The sequence below is a fragment of the Prionailurus viverrinus genome, chromosome C1, assembly GCF_022837055.1.
Source record: "Prionailurus viverrinus isolate Anna chromosome C1, UM_Priviv_1.0, whole genome shotgun sequence".
Lineage (NCBI taxonomy): Eukaryota > Metazoa > Chordata > Mammalia > Carnivora > Felidae > Prionailurus > Prionailurus viverrinus.
In genome coordinates this window covers 57,500,514-57,523,001 of record NC_062568.1, presented here as the reverse complement: position 1 = coordinate 57,523,001, position 22,488 = coordinate 57,500,514, and the positions used below count along the sequence as shown (strand labels likewise).

General features: G+C 37.5%; 1 protein-coding gene across 4 annotated transcripts in view; it reads left to right on the top strand.

Moving 5' to 3' along the window:
* Window positions 1–865: 865 nt before the first annotated feature.
* Window positions 866–22,488, top strand: part of ERICH2 (glutamate rich 2) — a 36,983-nt gene continuing 15,360 nt past the window's right edge. The window contains exons 1-8 of one of the 4 annotated variants that reach the window (XM_047873172.1): window positions 866–979; window positions 1,099–1,672; window positions 1,787–1,832; window positions 9,453–9,501; window positions 9,736–9,772; window positions 12,158–12,253; window positions 14,319–14,467; window positions 17,787–17,974. In XM_047873172.1, the coding sequence (XP_047729128.1) occupies window positions 1,107–1,672; window positions 1,787–1,832; window positions 9,453–9,501; window positions 9,736–9,772; window positions 12,158–12,253; window positions 14,319–14,467; window positions 17,787–17,974 (1,131 nt within the window). In that variant the 5' untranslated portion in view covers window positions 866–979; window positions 1,099–1,106. Of the gene's footprint in view, window positions 980–1,098; window positions 1,673–1,786; window positions 1,833–9,452; window positions 9,502–9,735; window positions 9,773–12,157; window positions 12,254–14,318; window positions 14,468–14,978; window positions 15,077–17,786; window positions 17,975–22,488 lie in introns of those variants that run through there. The other 3 variants (XM_047873174.1, XM_047873173.1, XM_047873175.1) reach the window with 3 other exon arrangements.

Sequence of the window (22,488 nt, the reverse complement as noted above, 5' to 3'; positions counted from 1 at the left end):
ATTAGTTAAATTTGAGGTTTCCTTACATTTCTTTGGAGTGGGATAATGGAAATAGCCAATCAGATGTTACTTTTTTATCAATACTAAACAAATTCATCAAAACTAATGTTTCAAAGGCATTGAACAATAAAATGAATTTCCCTTTGTCTTGATTGAATGAAAAGTCTTCAAATTTAAGACATCAGCTATGTAACGGTGTTCCTATAATAGTGGAGATAGTGGTTTCTAGGTCCGGATCAAACTGGGTATGCATTTTTCTGGGACTCATTGAGTTTTTTATTAAAAAAAAAAAACAAGCAAAAAACTTACATTCTGACTTTTTTCCTTTGCCTCCTCCCCTCCATCTAGGAATCCAAGGATATTGAATGTGGACAGATGATTAGGATAACTTAAAGATAACCAAATCTCTATATATTCTTGGTTCCTGAAATGGTCCATTCAACTGGTTCTATTATGATATTGACGATAAAATTTACCGCTTTTAAAGCATCTTCTACATGTCAGAGTAGTATATACTTTGTTATTTGAAGCACAGTATCATCTACCAAAGTACACATTCCCAAGAAGGCACCTAACCCCAGAAGTTAAATAGGGATTATACTCCATATATTGTGGCTACTTAGTGAAATTCGAATCCAGATTTGATTCCAAAAAAAAACGGTCATCCTTCAAAACCTGTCGCATAGCAACAAATCGATCCTAGAGACTTCCCGATCCCAAATGGAGAAAAGCAACCAATTCCTTCCTGGAAGCCAAGCTTGAGGCACAATTAGAATTTTCTAATAGAAATGCTCCCCCACCCCCTTTTGTGACCAAAGCAGTTATTTAAGCCGTAAAACCTCCCATTGGCCAAGCTCAATTTCACATCCCAGGACGTGGCCTCCGCTGGTGTGAGAAGAGGGTCTCTGTTCTAATCACTCGAATCTGATTTCGGGGGAATCAAGACCCCCAGGAAACTCATTTTCTTGGGCGACCTCAGGTTGGAGACCAAATCCTGCAGGCGACATTTGTTCATCCACATCTGGAGATAACCCTTTCTCCCAACTCAAGACTTCTTTTATCCCCACCCCCACTTTTCCCTCTCCCCGCCAAGAATAGGTTCAGTTATGGACAACGACATTCCAATCTCGCTCCTTTCTTCACTTCTCAAAGTAACGAGTGCACGTCCGGACGTGTGTTCGAGATTGCATGCATCTTATTCGCAGCGCGACGCAACCGCTGGGCTCTCCATAACCCGGGTTTCTCGCCCCGCCTCCTTTGTGATTCCCAGAGCCTGCTCCGCCCACGTCCCGCCCCCGCCCTGCCCCTCAGCCCCGCCCTATGTTCGCTCTGCCCCTCTACCCTGTCCTGGACTGGCTCAGCTTCCTCAGCCTAGCCTCGCAGGCCTGGCGGGGTCCCGTCCTGTCCCACCTTCCCCGGCCCGCTCCCTCCACAGCTCCCCGGGTGCGGCCCGCCTCCTTCCTGGCCCTCAGTGGCTCCCCCACCTCGTCCCGCCCTCGCCCCTCTCCTTCCGCTTCCCTGAGCCGCAGCCAGGGCTCCAGCCGCGCGGGGTCTCGTCTCCATGGCGACGCCGTGTGTACAGCTCCCAGCTCAGAACACCGCGCGAACCCCGAGCTGGGCTGGCCTTCTGTATCCGCCCCGAGGAAGGGCGGTGTGAAGGAACCACGGGCAGGTAAGAGGCACCACGAGTGCCCTCTTCCCACCCTCGCGTGCAGCTCGACCAGCCCTGGCCTCCCGCTCCCCCAGGCGCCGCGCCTGAACACGTCAACTTCTCTGCCCCCTCCAGGTTCGGGCTCTGGGGTTCCACGGCTGCCGAGGTGGCGCTCGAAAAGGTAGGATCCGCGGGGCTGGTGGGGCACCTCGCACTTGGCTTCCTCCTTTGTCTGTAGTCCGGCACTCAGGAAGAGATATAGTATTTGTGTCTACATGGGTGTGAATGATAACTGGGCAGTTCTAACGGGCGGTCTACACCACCATTCTCTGACCTGCCCATTCGCGTGCACCAACTGCTCCCCTCCCCTCCAAAAAAAACCATGCAAATGGCCTTGTTGCATCGCAGAACTTCCAGCTACTCCGTTTGATCCTCGCGCCTCTCACCCCCTTTAAAAAAAAACAAAACAAAAAACACCTTTTTTTCTTTTACTTGTTTTTTTCTTTTTACTTTTTATTTGGGAAACAGCTTAATGGCCAGTAGGAGCCAGCATTCACTGACTGTCCTTAAGAGTCATTACTAGACACAACTTGCCCGGCCATAAAAAATTCTTCTGGAATTTGGACAAATTGTTGAACCTCCCTAGACCTTGTTTTCATCTTATGTAAATGAGGGGCTTGGACAGTGAATCCCTTCTAAGGTCCAGTCTTCAGCCTTCTATGAGGTAATGAAATGACTTGAGATTTCCAAAATCAAGATGCGTGGCCTTTGATTATGAAAACTACTCTGCACTGTGCCCCAATGGCACTTAAATTAGCACGTGGAATAATTATCAATTTGTTGTTTGACTTCCCAGAGGGCATAGGTGAATTGCACCAATTTGTTCTTATCTCCAAGAGACTCCTGGAAGTTGGTTTTTTGTTTGTTTGTTTGTTTGTTTGTTTGTTAAATAAATCTGAAAAAGACACTGGAAGTGTCTTTTGTTTCATTCTCTTAAAACCGAATCCAGTGATCCCCAAATCCACCTTAATTTTTTTTTTTTACTCTCAAGAAAAGAAAGATTTTTACAGAGGCGAATTCCAACACCTTTGTAGGGATTCCACTGCACTACAGAATTCCAGAGCTTCCTACCCCCTCCCCTCACCACCACCATTTGAGCTAAATGTTCAATGTTTTCTCCTCCTTCTTTGCTCAATCCAGTCTCAAATTGAAAGCGCTTAGAACTGGCTTTCTTCGAGTTTACCTTCAGCACTGTCCTTGCTAGGTGGTAGGTAGTAATAATGGTAATAGGAGGAGGAGGAGTTGTAGTAGTTATAATTACAGTAGGAGATAGGTGCTATTATTTATTATAAGCTATTTATATTAATCCTCATATAACTGTATGAGACAGGTAGTACTTAGTCCTCATTTTACAGTTGAGGGAAGTGAATCCTAGAGAGGTTAAGGAACTGGCTCAGGTTCACACAATTTGCTGAGATTTGAGCATAAGCAATCCGACTCCAGACTCTGGGCTCCGAGCTCTACATTATGCTGTAAAGGAAAGATATAAAATATGTACGTAGTCACTTTTAAATATGAATGTAAATGATAGATGATCAGTAAAACCATTTTTATATACATTTGAAGCTATGCAATGAAGATTGTCCTTGAATCCCATTGTGTCCGTACTAGTCTCCTCTAGGATGGAGGATGGTGCTTAATATCAGCTGTCTCCATCACAGTAGCAGGGCCTGAGCATGTGGCTATCTATTTCTTAATTTATCCTTTGCATTTTAGAATTCTAGGTGGCTTATAAAAACAAATAGCCCAAAAGGAAAAGATAATTGCGCAAATGGAATGGAGGAAAGCGTGTGTGTGTGTGTGTGTGTGTGTGTGTGTGTGTGTGTGTATTCCAGTATTACAAGAGAAACCTAAAATGAGAATCTTGTGAAATGTGAATTTTGAATGCTGATAACTCATTTTGTAAAAGGTTTTTTGAAACCTACAGAACCCAAATAAAACCTTTTTGGCCCACCCTATCGGCTGCTGGTTAGTGAACACTTACCTGGAGGAGTAAGGGAATGAGATGTTTTAAGGTTTTTTTTTTTTTTTTAGCACTAAGTCTATAACCTGGTGTACATATCTTAAATTGAACCAATCACATTTCAGGTGTTCAACAGCCACATATGTCTAGTGGCTACCATATTGGATCGCAAAGCTCTACTTTAATACTTTCTTTTCTTTTGCTTTGTTCCTTCCTATTCAACAAATATTCTTTGGGCACCAGTTTATGAGGTGCTTGAGTTTTTCAGTTCCATTTCAGCTAGTCCAAAAAACTAGCTGAACCAACTGAGCCTTTGACTGGAGTTTTTATTGAGAGAGTCCGTTTTTCCATAAATGCTACAATCATATCATATAAAACTCGTGTGTTGTACCATGTGTAGAAAATCTGTATTCATGAGAGACAGGGAGCTCACCTGCAGGGAGAAGCTGAAATGAACAAGGGAAAACCCCCCATGCCCCTCCTTGAACATAGCTGTATCCACAATTCCTACTTCCACACAGCTTGGATATTTAACTCAACTCTTGGATTCTGTGAGCCAACACTTTTCTTCTTTTGCCTAAGCTAACTTGAACATGGTTTCTGTAACTTGCAACCAAGAGTCCAGACCAATACAGCTAAAAAGCCAAGAACTAAGCCCTTTCTTTTAGAAATGAGCCCATGATGACCCCCACCCTGACCCCTAAAATACATTTTCATTTACAAAATAAATAGTTTCGAACATACCTAATCACATAATTATGTCTTTATAAATCACTTTGTCATGTACATTTTATATATTTACTTAACTGGGTACATTTATCTTTTGATTAGCCATCTTTTGACTACCCATCTTTCTATATTAGTCATTCAGTATTTTTTCTTTCTTTTTAAAAAAAAACTTTAATGTTTTGTTTTTTTTTTGAGAGAGAGAGAGCACGAGACAGAGTGTGAGTTGGGGAGAGGTGGAGAGAGAGGGAGATACAGAATCCAAAGTTGGCTCCAGGCTCTGAGCTGTCAGCACAAAACCCTCTGCGGGGCTTGAACTCACGAACAGTGAGATCATGATCTGAGCTGAAGTTAGACACTTAACTGACTGAGCCACCCAGGCACCCCCCACCTGCCTCTTAAATGTTGGTATTTCCCAGGATTCTATCCTTGGCCTAGCCTTATTCTACATGGGCCACACCATCCATTCCCACTTTTTCACAGCTATCCCATACATCATCTTTTCTCTTAAGTTCTAACTCTCTTTAACAGAATGGAACGCCACTTGATTTTAGATGACCTACAGACATCTCCAACTCAGAATTTTCCCCAAATAAACTCATTATCCCCACTCCCCCTCCCCAGAACGTTTCTCCTCTGGTACCCACATCCTAGTTATCCATACTAGAATCATCAACTTCTTTTCTTCTCCCTCACTTCTATGCCTAGTGACCCTCAGTTTTACCTCTCTTTTGGCTTTGTACATCCTCTTTTTTTCCTCTGAACTAGGATTTGGCAAATTTCTTCTGTAAAGGGCCAGATAATATGTATTGTAGGCTTTGTGGGCCATACAGTCTTTGTTGAAACCATTCAACCTTGCCAATATATCCTGAAAGCTGCCATTGATATTGTACAAACAAGCATGTCTGTTCCAATAAAATTTCATTTATAAAAGTAGGCAATGAGTCATATTTGGCCCAAGGGCTGTACTTTGCCAGCCCCTTCTCTAAATGATTTCAGTAGCCTTTTTTAATTAATTTTTTTTTCAACGTTTATTTATTTTTGGGACAGAGAGAGACAGAGCATGAATGGAGGAGGGTCAGAGAGAGGGAGACACAGAATCTGAAACAGGCTCCAGTCTCTGAGCTGTCAGCACAGAGCTTGACGCGGGGCTCGAACTCACGGACCGCAAGATCGTGACCTGGCTGAAGTCGAACGCTTAACCGACTGCGCCACCCAGGCGCCCCTCAGTAGCCTTTTAAATGGTTTCCCCCACCTCCTTCTCTCTCAAGTTTACCCTCCACAGAATTTCTTTTCTAAGATAGTTCTAGTCATATGATGATGCTTCAAAGCTTTTGTTTGCTTTCCATTGCCTACTGATTAAAACCCAAAATCCTTAGTACATGGTAATTAATGACTTTTAAAGTTTGCTCCCACATATATATCCAACTTCATCTGTTTCCATTTTCTAAGACACTGCTTGACTATTCTTCCCCTTCTGTTTACTGCCTACTTGACTAACGAAATGTCACATTCATTGTGAAGCCTGACTCTTGCTTCCCGTAGCAGGTAGTACAATACCATATTCTAGGGATGCTGGTAGAAATCATGATACCTGGGGGAATATAGCAAACCTGGAGGACATTCCTCAGAACTGGATTCTGGAACTGGAAAGTTGTTCGGGTACAGTTCTGTTGACTAGACTCTCTCTTCTTTGTCTTTCCAATTCTGTCTCCATTGCCTGCTGACTCTCCTTGGGTAACTTCCCATCTGTGAGCTCAAAAGAAGGGATTTGATTGATCCTGTTTGGGCAATATGGAAAATTACCTTAGCGGGAAGCATTTAATTCAGTACTTTGAATCTTGGTCTGTCCTATATATAGAAAACTTAGTACTTGTTTCCCCTATACAATTCTGAGCTTCTCTTAGCTTCTCTTGTATTCCCAGAGCTTATCACAGACATGTTTGTGCTAAGACACGCAGTAGATATTCAGCAAATATTTATTATAAATAGACATTGAATATTGGGACATGAAATAGACATGGAAATTGGGAACTGTCATAACTGTGTTGTTCTCTTTACCACTGGGACTATTGAAAGACATCAGAAGAGTCTGCCCATGTTCCAAAAGCCAGAGGGTATACTTGGTAAAGACTCAAAGGCTAATTAACTGAATGTTGTGATGTTAACATTAACCATATGCAATAGAAATGAATATATAAAGTGTGCATGTATATACCATTCTTTCCGGATATTATGACCTCAATTTGACTAGGGACCACTGGGTGGAGAAGAGAATTGAAGTGGCACAAGGGTGACATACAGCTTACATGCCTGTAAGAGGTGGATAAACAGAGGTAAAAATGGTGTAAATTTTTTGAATTGCTTTTTAAAAAATAGATATATGTTTATTTTGTTCAAAGTTCAAGAGATACAAATGGGCATAAAGTAAAAATCTCCCTCCCACCCCAGTCCTGCAACCATCTCTCTTTCCTCCTCAGAGTCAGCCATATTGTGTTTCTTTTCTGAAAGCATTTCCTTTCAGAGATACCTTTTGCATACCAATTATTATTTGAAAAATACATACTATTTCTACAATGGCTGGACCTCTTTCAGCTCAGTTTAAGCCACTGCTTTAACTCTACCTGTGTTCTCAATGACTCTTTTTCCCTGGAGTCAGTGATCTTTCTAAGCAAGTATCATTACTTTGAGGCTTTGGTGATTTTTTTAAAATTAATTAATTAAAAGTCCTCAGAGCTAGTCTGCTTGTCTCAATCACAGTAAAACCTTCTCTTTGTTTCCCTAAGCAATCTTAACCAGCCCCATAGGACATCTTTGCAGTTTTTCCTTTAGATAAAACATCAAGTTGTTTGTACAGCATCCCTCCTATGTGCCAGGTGCTATGCTAAACACTTTACCAAATAATCCTATTAAATCTATACAATGGTCCAATGAATTTGGCACCACTGTGATTCCTATTTTACAGATGGAGGAACCGAGGCCTAAAGAAATTAAGTAACCTACTGAAAGCTTACATGAGAAGTGGTAGAACTGGGCTGTGAATCCAGTCTCTTTCACTAAAGAACCCCAACTCTCAACTATTACTCTGTACTGCCCTCCACCCCATAGAGTTCAATTTTATGAAAGGAAATTAAATGGACATTTCCTAGATAATGATAAATCCAGACCTAGCAGAGCCTGGGTTTCCATCAAGGGCTGGGATCTGCGCATCCTAAGTTTTTCTTTTACCAGGTGAAAAGGGGAGAATTGTATGCACTGATGTTTCATTCAGGTAAAGAGTAGAATGTAGCAATCTGGAGAGAAAGGCTGTAAATGTAAAGAAGATGTCTATCCAGGTATATGGGTTTCCACAGGATTGTGGAAATCAATAGAAAGTACTTCTCTGGACAGAACATCTTGGATTTCTTTTGCGAAGGCCTTACTTGGTTCCTTATTGCATTGTTTCAGCTTTTGAACTCTATTGCCCTAGAGAAGTAGGGCATTTATGCTAGAGTTTGGTCTTCTACAACTCTTTTTCCCAAAAAGATGCCTTGCTTTTCTGATAGACTTTAGCTGTCTTTAAGTTTCTCAGAGGGATAATCAGGTGGATAATATATATACAATGTGTGACTTGATCAGAATTCCCCAGAAAACAAAGCCTGAGGCAAAAGTTTATGTACTAATGCTTTATTCCAGAGTGCAAATCAGCACAGAGTGAAAATTATTTTGAGGCGGACAGATTTATAAAGAGAAAAACTCAATATAAAATAGCAGTTCTCTTTTGTTGTCCACAGTTTTGGCCCTGAATTTTGTATTCCAGAAATCCTTAGTGGATACTACTACTACCAATTTTTTCAAGTCTTGCTTGGGATGTAGGGACAACAAGTGTTGGGGAAGGAGAGGGCAAGTGAATTGTTATTTATGAAAAATTTATGTGTCCCCTCTCTCATACTTAAAGCAAAAACAAAAACCCTTAAAAGTTGGTTTTTCTCTTTACAGTCAAAATTAAATTTATTCAAATATGTAAAGGGCTAAGTTATAGGAAAATTTATTTAGGGTAACCTAAGAAAGCTAAACATTAACAGAGAAAACCTAAGTACTAATAAATACATAGGGGAACTTAAAAGGTAAGAATTGTATTTTAAAATGTATCTTTTTGGATAAAATCAAAGGTTAATTTCTAAATGTATTTGTTGAAATAATATTTTATTTAAAATACTCTTATCTTCAAATACCATGGAAAAATTTCTTATTCTGGCTTAAATACACTCTATGAAGGTGTTTTTCATAACACAGATGAATTGGAATGTGGCAGATAGTTTGGTTTATATATTGTTTTATTTTGTTAAAGTAGGGGAGAAAAGTGGTGTTGTAAACATGAGCCAAGCTGAATTTATGATTTTTAGGGTCAGCTCAGTAGGAAAAGGGAGTCCTTAACCTGCTCTTGATTGTATTTGGATCTGGATCTAGAGTCCAAGTTATGTAAAACCAAAACAGTAACAGAATTAGAGATTTATTTAATACATCAGTTTTCTAACGTGCAATATTATTCCTGTAGCTCTTTTTACATAAACTCCAAGATGAAATGGGGAGAAGGGGAAGGGTTAATTTCTCTAGACTTTTTTTTAACCCAATTTCATAATCCAAAAGAAAGAGGTTTTTCAGTTAAGATGGAAGTAACACTGCTAAATGAATTCACACACACACACACACACACACACACACACACAGTATTTAATACCCTTCTGACATAATTCTGCATTGTTTTATTTATAATCTAAATTTGTATAGTGTTTAAAGACTTAGGAAGTTTTAATATTTTGGGTTTTTTTTTTTTGCAGGAATTATCAAGACAGATGCTGTAAAGATAAGATCATATATAAACTATTTTTTAGGATATTAGATCTCTTTTACCATCAGTTTATATAGTTTTTGAATAATTGACTTCAGTGTAAAATTACATTTTAGCATAGATAATAGAAATGTTTATATAAAGTCTATATAAATTATTTCAAATACCTCAAATGAAAATAATGATGATAATGCTAGTTTTAATTTCTGCTTCTATTTTAGGTACCAAAATATAGACAGAATGGCAGAGTGCTAGTGTTTGATCCAAAGGGTAAATGATTTATTACTTAAAAAAAAAATATGTTTCATCACCATTTTGTCCTAAATATTAAGAAGATAGTCTACTGGAGCGATTGAATGTGATTGAAGTCTTAGCAATTAAATCCTTTAGTATATTGCCTGTCATTCAAAAACTGCTTAAGTATATTTACCAATCAGGAATTCCTGTTAGGAACATTACTACAGATAAAATACTGAGTTGTGTTTTTCTTTTCTTTTCTTTCAGCAAAAGTGATGCTTGAACCAAATGAAGCAATGTCAGAGTAAGATGTCTCCGGTTGTGCAGCTGATCTATCACATGCCTTTTAAGCAATTAGAACTAGATAATGCAATCATTTGTCACCCAATTAAATTTGAAAGGCCAGAAATGCATGGATTAGCACTTTAATTTTTGCTTCAGTCAAAGCAGTTGTTACTTTAGATAAAAGGGCATTTAAAATGAAAAATGATTTTTGATAAAAGTCTAGAGGTATAAATAATATTCACTTCCACTTTTTAAATGCTTAAATACCAAGTAATCGGTATTTTACTTATACAACTTTCATTGCTCATTCCTATTTCTTCTTGGTACTTGCTTATTTCTTTCAGAATATCCCTTTAAATTAATATTTACTTTAAAGATTCTTTATTTACCATGAGATGAATCATTACTACTAAATAAGGGAAACTAATCGCCCTAATTAGTTGAAGGGACTGGTGTTAAAAAGAATCATGGTTCAATTTCAGTATAGTAGCTAAATATTCAGTACTTGCTTTGTTCAAGGCACTGATTCTGATAATTCTTCAAAGCCCTTCCTATTATGATCATCTCCTACCTCCTGAAAAAAAATCCTATTTTTTATTCCATGAAAAATGACACTTTGAATGTTGATCGTAAAACAGATTCATAGATATCAATTATTAACAGATCGGTAGAGTGGTGCCAAACTGATATTATTTGGTTTATTTTTAGTATAATTGGCTGGAAAATTTTTTACCTTATGAAATATATATTTTAATTTTTATATTGTCAAAGCTAAAAATGAAAATTACAGTTCACTTTGGCTTTTGTTGCAAATTATATATTAAATACATGTGTTTATCTTAAAAAGAAAGAATGGGGGTCCCTGGGTGGCTCATTCAGTTAAGTGTCTGACTCTTGATTTTGGCTCAGGTCATGATCTCATGGTTTGTGACTTCAAGTCCACGTCAGTAGCCTGCTATCAGCGCAGAGATTTTCTCTCTCCCCCTCTCTCACTGACCCTCTCCCACTCTCTCTCACTCTCTGAAAATAAACAATAAAAAATAATTTTTAAGAGAAAGAATGTATAACACATCAAAGACAGAGAATCTATGTTTATTTCAGATTAAGTGTTATAGACAACCAGAAAAAATAAATGCCCCATTACATATATCAGTCTGCATGTAAATGTATTAATCTACATGTAAATATCTATATTTAGTATCTACATGTCAGTATCTATATCCTGTTACATGGTTGAAACATATTTAAATTTTAAAATGTAAGAAAACTTTAAGTCTTTGAGGGAAATATGATATAACTTCAATAATAATAGTAGGTCATTAATGAAAATAAAATTACTATTGTACCTGTGAATACTGATGTTCATAGACTGTGATAAGTCAGCAGCATTGGAACTGGAGCAAGGGGCAATTCACATCCTGAGTTAAACCCCAGGGATAAATCAAATGCGGCCTGGGCCAAAAATAGAAAAGCAGAGTGATTACTTGTTCTCTTGATCTCATGAATAATTGTATCTGCGTGTCAAACTAATTTTTGCAAGGACAAAATGATCCCTTTTTCACGTGCAGAGGAGAGTTTAGGTTTGGTTTGATTGTTGTTTGGAGTGAGGGAGGAGGAGGAAAATGGTTAGTGTAGCCAGTGAGATTCACAGGTGTGTGGCTTTGTTACCTATGTACCTTACCCAGAGTTTAAGGTAGACAGGGCCACCAGTCCTGGAAAAATATGATCAAGTAGGAAAAAGGAAAATCATAGTGGACCTCTGCTTGAGGAACAGTGTGACCTGCAAAGTTGATGAATTTTCTCCATATAGATGTCTTTCCAGGAGTTTCAAACTTCTCTGCACGCAAAGCCCATATTTATTATTTCCTCTTTTCCCCATGGATCCCGTGTGTGAAAGATTTTGTCTACTCAACAAATTGAACTTAATTAGCCATTTTCAGCAATAAAAATAAAATATATCTTTAATGCTAGACGAAATTTTATAGATCTTGAACCTTTGATCTGTTGGGCTTTGAGTCAAGATTAAAGATGTGGGGGAGGGGTGGCACCTGGGTGGCTCAATCAGTTGAGCATCTAACTCTTGATTTCTGTTCAGGCCATGATCCCAGGGTGGTAGGATTGAGCCCCGTGTCAGGCTCCATGCCGAGTGTAGAGCCTGCTTAAAATTCTCTCTCCCTCTTTCTCTGCCCCTCCCCTGCTCGCTCTCTCTCTCTCTCTCTCTCTCTCTCTCTAAAAAAAAAAAAAAAAAAAGATGTGAGGGGAAATGGCTGAAATAAATCCATAGCATAGCATTCAATTCTCTGAGGTTAAAAAATTGTGTCTATAGGTTTTCCATATTCGCATGTTTTATCCCTCCTAAAATGAATGACGAGTTATTTTCTTATTTCTATTTTTATACTTTAAGTAAATGCCTCTTTGGACGCAGACCAAGATTGGCAAGCAAACTTTGTACCTCGCCAACACAAGTCTCTCTAAATGTAGCTAGGACGATCTCAGAAAAGTAAGTTTTAATCAATTATGGTTTTAGGCCCATGTTTGACAACTATAAATAATTTTAAAACAAAGTTTAAAACGTAAACTTACTGAAAAAATTATTCCAATAGAAATTTGGGACCATTTCATAAATATGCCCCAAACTCTTAACATACTAAAATCTAGGTTATCTACCTTCCAGCATAAATATTTCAGTGTCTTACTTGACTAACTCTCTAACCTAAGTAGAAACTAAATTAAATACCTTCCATTTCCAAAGGATATTAGATAAAGTAAAAATTTGAATTTTTCTTCAACTGTAACTGTATTTGAATTAAAGAAAACAAATCTTTTAGAGTATACTAGTTATCTATTTTTCTTAAGTGGTTAGAGGCATTATTACCAATAATGTCACTTTCTCAAATGGAAATCAAAAGATTAAGTTGAAAAAGACATTGGACTTTGGGCCTTTGATTCTTTGAAACTACATATGAGAAAGACTACAGAAGGTGAGCAGAAAGGGAATTCATATTTTACTGTTAAAATGATTTTTGTCAATTCTCATGTGTATTTTTATGGCATGTTCACTGCTTCCAATAGTAATATCCCATTTAATATCAGGCCGTTGAGTATGTTGGCTTCCTCCATGTTGTGTCACTAAGGTTATTAGAGGTATTTCCAATTACTTAAATGCCCAGAACTATACCAGATAAATTCCCTTCCTTAAGGATATAACTTAGTGAATATGCAAGTAACATGTATCATAGACTCTAAAGCATACATATTTTCTTCACATTTTAACATCTCTTAAAATTGATTATATCTTACACTTAAACTTGGCAGTGCTTTTTCTTTTTAAATAACAGTATGTCTTCTAATAAATACATGGTATCTTAGATTCAATGAAACACTAATTCGTGGAGAGCAGGGAGGCAGTAAAGCTCTTTTATTTAGATTAGATATTAGAGCATATAAATTCTAGTAATCACTTGTAGCAACCTTTGGCATAATGGGAATCTCACCAGGCTAGAAATTAAATACTTAAATGATTTCTCAAATTTTTATATGTAGAGTTTCTTCTTGGATGCTTTCTTTCACAATTAGAAAATCAAGGAGGGCAGAGGCAGACCAAATGTAAATCAACTTTGCGTTTTTCATTACCAGACAGGGGTTTTGCTTTAGAAGCATATACTGAGGAAGCCAAGATTCTATTCCCTCTCAGTGTTAAGAATATCAGGAATTAATATCAGGAATGATCAAGCTGTCCAGCCTGTTTGCTAAATCACTGTACAAGATCACTGACTTAACTGTACTCACGTTCTGGATTCACATGTCAATAACTTTGGGGGGAAACTACTTTACATCTTTTTATATCTTGACCTGCAAAGCAGAAGTTGAATTTTCTTTTCACTTGGTAAAGGAGACATATTAAAAAGAATCTTAAGACCTCAGAAAACAGACTTGGGATTCCTTTTCCACCAGCATGAGTACCTATCTTTGTAAACAGAGTGCACCACACAAGAATCCTCTGTCTTAATGCATTATTCTTGACATGAAGTTTCAGGCTGAAAGGCTGAAAGGGAAAATTAACCCACTTTTATTTCAGCTACTTAATGGAAAGGCAGGCTACTTTATGTTATGACCAAGGGTTGATCTTAGTGTTGGACTCTCTCTCTGAGTGTAGCATTTAGCAGTGGTAAGAATTGATTGATAACCTAGAAAAAAACTCAAGGCTAGTGTTCCTAGTTTTACTCCAATGTGTTGCAGTGATGTGCCAAAGACATTCATATAATTGAGTGCTTGTATGCTCTACGTTAAAGAATTCTGAAAAGATTTTAAGAATCATTACACAATGACAGATGCCAGATAGAAATAAAATTATAATTATCAGTAAAAATTATTTTTAATGCTTTCCCACAAAGAAGATATTACATTTTAGCTATTTAGTTTATTATTGATATATTGTGTTTGTATTGTGTGTGTGTGTGTGTGTAAGCAAGCACATGCGTGCATATGGATATGAACCCATATGAGGCTTTAAACAGAACCGTGACCTAGGAAAGTATTTTTTCACTATTTATTTTAACATTTAGGAAGGAAGTCTCTTCAAAAAATATTGAAAATACAGCCTCTTTAAGGAATACTGAAAATAGAGCATCTTCAAAGAGTATTGAAAATAAAGATACAGAAACAAATCTACAGTCTAAGCTATGGTCATCTTCCTTCTTAAAAGAAAGCATAGGTAATAATCTTTTATGTGAGTAAATGTAGCTTCTCTTTGAGCCCTCTTCCATGACCTTTGGTATTCTGACAACTCTGTAGGTCTGGAGCAAATCAAAGGAACCTGTACTATAATTTTTGAAATTCATGTTTCAGATGATTCTGATATGCGAGGATGGCATCCATGCTATACATTATATAAAATGGTAATGATGAGGCATTTTAGAATGGATTAAAATACCAATGAAAGCATTAACTTCCATTCATTCAACAATGGTTTATTGAGTACCATGACTGTTTTAGAAGCTGTGGATACAATAGTTGGCAAATAGGAAACATCCTTGCCTTTATGGAGTCCACATTCTAGTGGGAGATAGTCAACTATTAAATATAAATAATAAACAGAAAAATAAGACAATGACAGGTTGTGGTAGGTGCTATAATGTAAATGAATGGCTCAGTGTTAGTAAATTGAATGAGACGGTTCCTGTGACATCCCATGAAGTCTTTAATTCCCTATTATGACCTTACCCTGATGACATCAGCATGATGAGTCTTGAACAGACCGGGTACCCACTGGAAGATCAGGGTGGCTGTGAGCTGATGGAGACTATTAATGAAACAGAAGCAGGTAGATGTCCTGAAGAGCCCAGCCATCCTACTCTTGGAAGGACTGGTACCTGTTTTCAGGGTAGCATTTTTTGGTTTAGGCAGGTGTTTGCTGTGGAGTCTGGAGTTTTATCAGCTTTTTGTTTTTTTGGCCTGCGTTTTCCTAACATTATTGTCTCTTGAGATCTCCTTGATTTCTTCATTTTATTTCCGACACGAGTGTTTCTACATGATTTGGAGTAGCTAATGGCCAAACTCCCGTCCAAGAAGCATCTCACAAGACTTCCAGACACTCAAAATCTTACAAGAAGGCAAGGTTTCATACAAGTTCAGGTTGAAACTGTGAAAGACCTTGGTAGAGCCAGAGCAGTTGACAAGCTCACTCAGTAGTATTTCCCAAAGAGATAATTTTAGGAAACACATAGTAACTTTTTTTAAAAATTAGTTTAATGATAATATATTTCAATGTATGTTAGAAAAAGGTAAGACATGGTCATGAATATGGATTCTGGAGCCAAACTGACTCCCAGATCCACCACTTAATTAGTGGCATGAAGTTGGGTGGGTTATTTAACCTCTCGGTCTCTCTGTTTCATCTAAGAACAGAGTGAAAATAGTACACACCTCATTGAGATGTTGAGAGGATCAAATGAGTTAATATATCTAATGTTCAAAAGAGTAATGACTTATAATGTTTGTTGGGATTATTATATGTTATTTTTATTCGTATATCCATCAGCTTCATGGATGGTAATATTTGTGATCTGATAAAACTTATATGTTAAAAAAGTAGATTCAAAGAAAAATACTGAGTAATTAGTATAGGTGATACTCATATGGCAAAAATAGATGCAGATAACATAAGAATTGAACTGTTGGAAAATGTTCCAGTAGATTGTGTCATAGAGACTTTACTTCTTAAATATTTCTCTAATCTACTTCCCCCCTCTCCATCCCTTTTTTACCAGTTCATATTAGTCATATTTCTCACCTAAACTTTTAAAAGAGACCCCTAACCTCTCTCCTTGCTCTTTTTGTTTTTTGGTCTCCCCTCAACTGTACTTTCCACCGTCCTGACCAAGTGTTCCTCCAGAAATGCAGATTTGACCATACTTGTTTTCGTACTTAAAATCCATCATTAGTAGGGTTTACTTTTAGGGTATAGTCCTAATTCCAAGGCTCCTGGCCCATAAGATTCCATTATCTACCTACCCCTCCAGCCACATCTGTCACCATTTTAGTCTCAACCTTGACTCCTAAGAAGTGTCAAATTGCTTTGAGGCACGTTCTTGTTTCTGTGTTGGTTCATGCTGTTTCCTCTCCTTAGAAAAACTGATCCACTCAGACTGGGCAACTCCTGACCACTCTCCAGGTTGGCATGGGGCCTTCCTTTGTTCTTTTGTTTATTCCACACGTTTTTATCACCGGACTTCCATACTGCTTTATCACTATCCATTATGTTTCTGACTCCCCAATTAGAGTGTGAATGAGTACCCTGAGGTCAAGAACTGTCATTTTTGTGTTCCTGGGACTCTACATAGTGCTGGGCACTGAATGGGTAGTTATTAGTGCTTATTTTTATTTTTCAGTCATCTGCATTTCACCATAACTATTGTGTTTTGACATTAGAAAAATCATTACTAATGTTATGTAACTTCTGGTTATAGCTAGAATACTTCACATGTCTCTTTTCTTTAAAAAAAAAAATTTTTTTTTTAACGTTTATTTATTTTTGAGACAGAGAGAGACAGAGCATGAACAGGGGAGGGGCAGAGAGAGAGGGAGACACAGAATCTGAAACGGGCTCCAGGCTCTGAGCTGTCAGCACAGAGCCCGACGCAGGGCTCAAAATCACGGACCGTGAGATCATGACCTGAGCCGAAGTCGGCTGCTTAACAACTGAGCCACCCAGGCACCCCCACATGTCTCTTTTCTAATTTGCGTGTGTGTGTGTGTGTGTGTGTGTGTGTGTGTGTGTGTGTGTTGAGAGAGAAAGAACTTTGTTCTCAAGTATCCAAGCGGTGACATGACCTGCCTGAGAAGAACTATTTTCTTTTCAGCCTCTCCAGTCTTACTTTTACTCTCCAGGCTCTTTATTTCATATTTACCTTCCTATAAGAACAATTTAGGAAATATATTTCTGGAGATAGAATAGTATTCATTTCTTTTTTTTTTCTTGAAATCATATTTTATATAAACAAAACTGTTTTCCATTTACTATTAAAATTTTAAGCGCCAAACAACACTAAGATTAGTGTTTTGGGTTTGTTTTTTTCCCTCTTGGTAGTTGTATTACTTTTTTTTTTTTTTTTTTAAATCAGGTAAGTTCATTGCAGTGCTGTTTAGTCATGAAAAAAATAAACCCCAGAACAGGGAGCCATATAGTATATATACATCTTAATTTAGGAATAACCATTTTTAATTTTTGAACTTTTCAGTATTGATTAAATTATACATATTCTGGGGTGCCTGGGTAGAGTGTCTGACTCTTGATTTTGGCTCGGGTCATGATCCCAGGGTCACGGGATCTAGACTTGTAGTGGACTCTGTGCTGAGCATAGAGCCTGCTTAAGATTCTCTCTTTGTCTCTCTCTCTGTGTCTCTCTCTGTCTCTGTCTCTCCCTTTCTCTCCCTTTGCCCCTCTCCCTGGCTTGCATGTTCTCTCTCTCTGTCTCTCTCTCTAAAATAAAAATTTTAATTTAAATTAAAAAAATATGCATATTCTATTTTAGGTCAAGTGGGCAAAGATGCAGTCCTTCAAGAGCAGGAGAAAAATAACAAACGTTGCCTTCAGGGTATTGATGATAAGTTATCTGAATCGACAGATGATGATGGTGAAGATGATACCAGTGATGATGACAATGATGAAGACAGTCACCCTAATAAGGATACTCATGCTCCATTAGAGTTAATGGCAGAAGTAAGTTTAACTTGTGCATTATAATGTAAGAAAGTTAAAAATATTAAAATAAGTAGTGTATAGTCTTGAAGATTGAAAAAATAGTAAAAATATCCTTGCCCCTATACAGATGCTTACCTAGCTACTCATCTCTCTTACTACATTCACGAAGTGAGAGGTGAGAGAAGATTCTGGAAGTGACTTATTCTGCCCAAGGCAGAAACAGGAATAAAAGTTTGGGTACAAAACTCTGCAAGGACTGCTTTAAGGGATGCTTTCTACACAACTGGGCACCATGCTAGTTATTGGGAATATTTAGAGATAGATAAGAAAGATATGTCTTTACCCTTGAAAACTAACAGGTATAATGTGTATAGTACAATTTATAATAAAATGAAATCTGTGCTAGTAGAAGAATCTATGAAGTTCTCAGGGAATAGGGAGGATTAAGTGACTGAGAGTAGAAGTAGAAGGAATGGGATAAAGGAAAGATTTTGAGAAGAATAGTCATTGGAGTTTTAGAAACTTGAAGGAAGAGGGAAGCTCAGGAATGCATCAAGTAAACAAGTAGAGATGGCATTTTTGGCATAGGAAACATGTGCAAAGGCACTGAAGCCTGAAACATCACATGCAAAAGTTGTACATAAACGTTTACTGATAATTCTATGTAGAAAAAAGCAATTTTACCCCAGTTGTGGTATCACAGTCTACCTTTAGTCAATATTATACATCTTCATGTATATTGTAAGAACTTTATAACAATATATTTTAATTTCCCCCTTCTTATTGTCATGCATTTTACTTCCATGTATATTATAAGCCCTATAATACATTGTTACTATCTTTATTTTAAATGGTCAATCCTCTTAAAAAAAATTTTTTTTAATGGGAAAATATCTTTTTTGGAACACATTTCTGGTGTTCTTTATAGCTTTGTGTAGAACCCAATTTCCACCTGATACTATTTTCCTTTTACCTGAAAAACTTCTTATGGTTTCTTTTGTATAATGTAGTTCTGTGAGCAGTGAATACTCTCAGCTTTTATCTGAAAAAGTCTTAGTATCTTCATTAAAAAAACCTTTTTAATGTTTATTTTTGAGAGAGAGAGAGAGAACATGAGAGGGGGTGGGGCAGAGACAGAGGGAGACACAGAATCTGAAGCAGGCTCCAGGCTCTGAGCTGTCAGTGCAGAGCCCAAAGTGGGGCTTGAACTCACAAACCATGAGATCATGACCTGAGCTGGTTGGGGGCTCAACCGACTGAGCCACCGGGGCGCCCCTATCTTCATTTTTAAAGAATGTATGAGCTAGGAATTTGTAGGTTGCGAGGTTTTTTTGGTGCAGACAGTCCCTGACTTTTAATGGTTCAGCATACAATTTTTCGACTGTATAATTGTGTGAAAATGATATGCATTCAGTAGAAACCATACTTTGAATTTTGAATTTTGATTTCTTCCTTACCTATTGATATGTTGTATGATTACTCTCTCATGTGCTGGGTAGTTGCAGCATTCTGCAATTCCCAGCCAGCCACGCAATTATGAGGATAAACAACCAATACACTTACAACCATTACATTTTTCATTTTCAGTATAGTATTCAATAAATTACATGAATTATTCAATACTTCATTATAAAATACATTTTGGGTTAGATGATTTTGCCCTACTGTAGGTTAATGTAAGTGGTCTGAGCATGTTTAAGGTAGGCTAGGCTAAGCTATGATGTTTGGTAAGTTAGGTGTATTAAATACATTTCCAATTTATTTCAACTTACGATGGGTTTATTCCCATAAAATGCTAAAGTGCTTGCCTTTTAATATAATTTAACCGAAATGCTAAGCCATGGAATCATATAAAGAAATCAGACACATTTGCCGTATTTTACTCTTAGATTTGTACTTTGAAAGCTGTCCCATTGTCCAATACTTTGCATAGTTTCAGACAAGATGTCTGCTGTTATTTTTGTCCATCTGTATATGTTTTTTTCTCATTATTTAATTTTTTTTTCTTTCGTATTATTATTTTTGGCAACTTGATTACAATATGACTTGATGTGGTTTTCTTCATATTGCTTCTGCTCATTGAGATTCTTGGGTCTATGAGTTTATAGTTTAAACCAGATTTGAAAATGTTATTAAGTCTTCAAATAATTGTTTTTTTTAACCTCTTCTCTCCCTCTCTTCTTCTGGCCTCCAAGTTACATGTATGTTAGACGACCCAATGTTGTTCCAAAGGTCACTGATGTTCCTTGTTTATTTTCTGTATATATTACATTTTAGAAATTTCTATTGGTCTCTCTTCGAGTTCATGATCTTTTCTTATAGTTATACTCTACTGTTAATCCCATCCTTCCTCCCTCCCTCTCTCCCTCTTTCTCCATATATGTGTGTGTATAAAATTTCAGATATTTTATCATCTCTAGAAGTTTTAAATATTTTATATCAGTTATTTCTCTCATCTATTCATATATTACTTTTAAGCATATGACATATTTATAATAGCTATTTTAACGTGCTTGTCTGCTATGCTATCGTTTTTGTCAATTCTAGGTCGGTTTCTGTTGCCTAAGTTTTCTCCATTATATGGGTCATATTTTTCTGCATCTTTGCATGCCTAGTAATTTTTTTTTACTAAATCATAGACATTAAAAATTTTATATTCTTTGGCACAAACTTTTGTAGTTTTCCTTTAAATATTTTTGGGCTTTGATCTGGGACATAGTTGGGTTTCTTGGAAGCAGGTTTCTCTTTTTGAGTCTTATCTTTTAAGCTTTGTTGGGAGGGTCCAGGGTAGCCTTTATTTTATTTATTTATTTATTTATTTATTTATTATTTATTTATTTTTTTTATTTTTGGGACAGAGAGAGACAGAGCATGAACGGGGGAGGGGCAGAGAGAGAGGGAGACACAGAATTGGAAACAGGCTCCAGGCTCCGAGCCATCAGCCCAGAGCCTGACGCAGGGCTCGAACTCCCGGACCGCGAGATCGTGACCTGGCTGAAGTCGGACGCTTAACCGACTGCGCCACCCAGGCGCCCCGCAGGGTAGCCTTTATATTGTAGGGACAGTACTAAGGCAATGCCTTTATGAGGACTCTTCCCAATGCTCTGTGTATTAAGAGGAACTTCTAATCTGGCTGGAGAACACATGAGCTCTGTTCAGCCCTGTGTGTTATTCAGTAATTGTTCTACCTGCTCATTCCAGCAATTCTTTCTCTAGCCTCAAATAGTTTCTTCATACTCATATGCAGATGAATTCCAGCCAAAGACTCAAAGAGACACCTCTGTAGATTGCTGGAGCTCTCTTGAAAATATAACATTGGCCTCTCTGAACTCCAAACTGTCTTTTTTCCACTCCAATCACTGGTATCTGGTTCCTTCCTGCCTGTGCTGGTACCTGGAAATAGCCCACACCCGTAAACTGAGGTAGTAATAGGACCCATCTTGTTTCTCTTCTCCAGATCACTATCCCATAATACCTATTGTCAAATTACTGAAAACTCTTGTTTCATATATTTTGTACAGTTTTATGGTTGTTTAGGAGGGAGAAAAATCTGATCTCTGTTAGCTCCATCATGGGTAGAAGCCTCAATTAGAGTTTTAGCATAAAATGCTAAAGTGCTTGCCTTTTAATATAATTTAACCGAAATGCTAAGCCATGGAATCATATAAAGAAATCAGACACATTTGCCGTATTTTACTCTTAGAATAAAGCATATGTAGAGAGTTTTGAAACTTCCTTAATATTATAAGGTGTTTTAGCAAGGGAGAAAAAAATTGATGCCAAGCATTGGGAAGATTTTACTTAGCCTCATCCTTTGACTGAACATCTATATCATTCGTGAATTATAAACCATTCAAAGACCCTATTTGCCATAACCAAACTCTTTGTAGTTGCTCATTTTATTGCTTTTTTTTTTTAATTTTTAATTTTTTTTTTTGAAGGAATGAAATAGCATGAGCAGGTGAGGAGCAGAGAGAAAGGGAGATACAGAATCTGAGGCAGGCTCCAGGCTCTGAGCTGTCAGCACAGAGCCTGATGTGGGGCTCAAACTCACAAGCAGTGAGATAATTACCTGAGCCAAAGTCAGACACTTAACCAACTGAGCCACCCAAGTGCCCTGTCACTATTTCTTTTGTTTTTTATTTTTAAAAATTTTTTTAATGTTTTTATTTATTTTTGAGGCAGAGAGAGACAGAGCGTGAGCAGGGGAGGGGCAGAGAAAGAGGGAGACACAGAATCCAAAGCAGGCTCTAGGCTCTGAGCTGTCAGCACAGAGCCCAATGCAGGGCTCGAACTCACAGACTGTGAGATCATGACCTGAGCTGAAGTTGGACTGAGCCACCCAGGCACCCCTTATTTCTTTTCTATTTTTTTTGACATTAAATTATAAAAGTAATCCATGACTTCATTTTCAGATAAATATTCAAACAATATGAGATTGCTTATTTTCATATGTTATGCTGTATCTGTGCATAAGATCTTTTGTTTTCAGAATGCATCTCTTTTTAAATTCTCAACTTTATTTTCAAAAT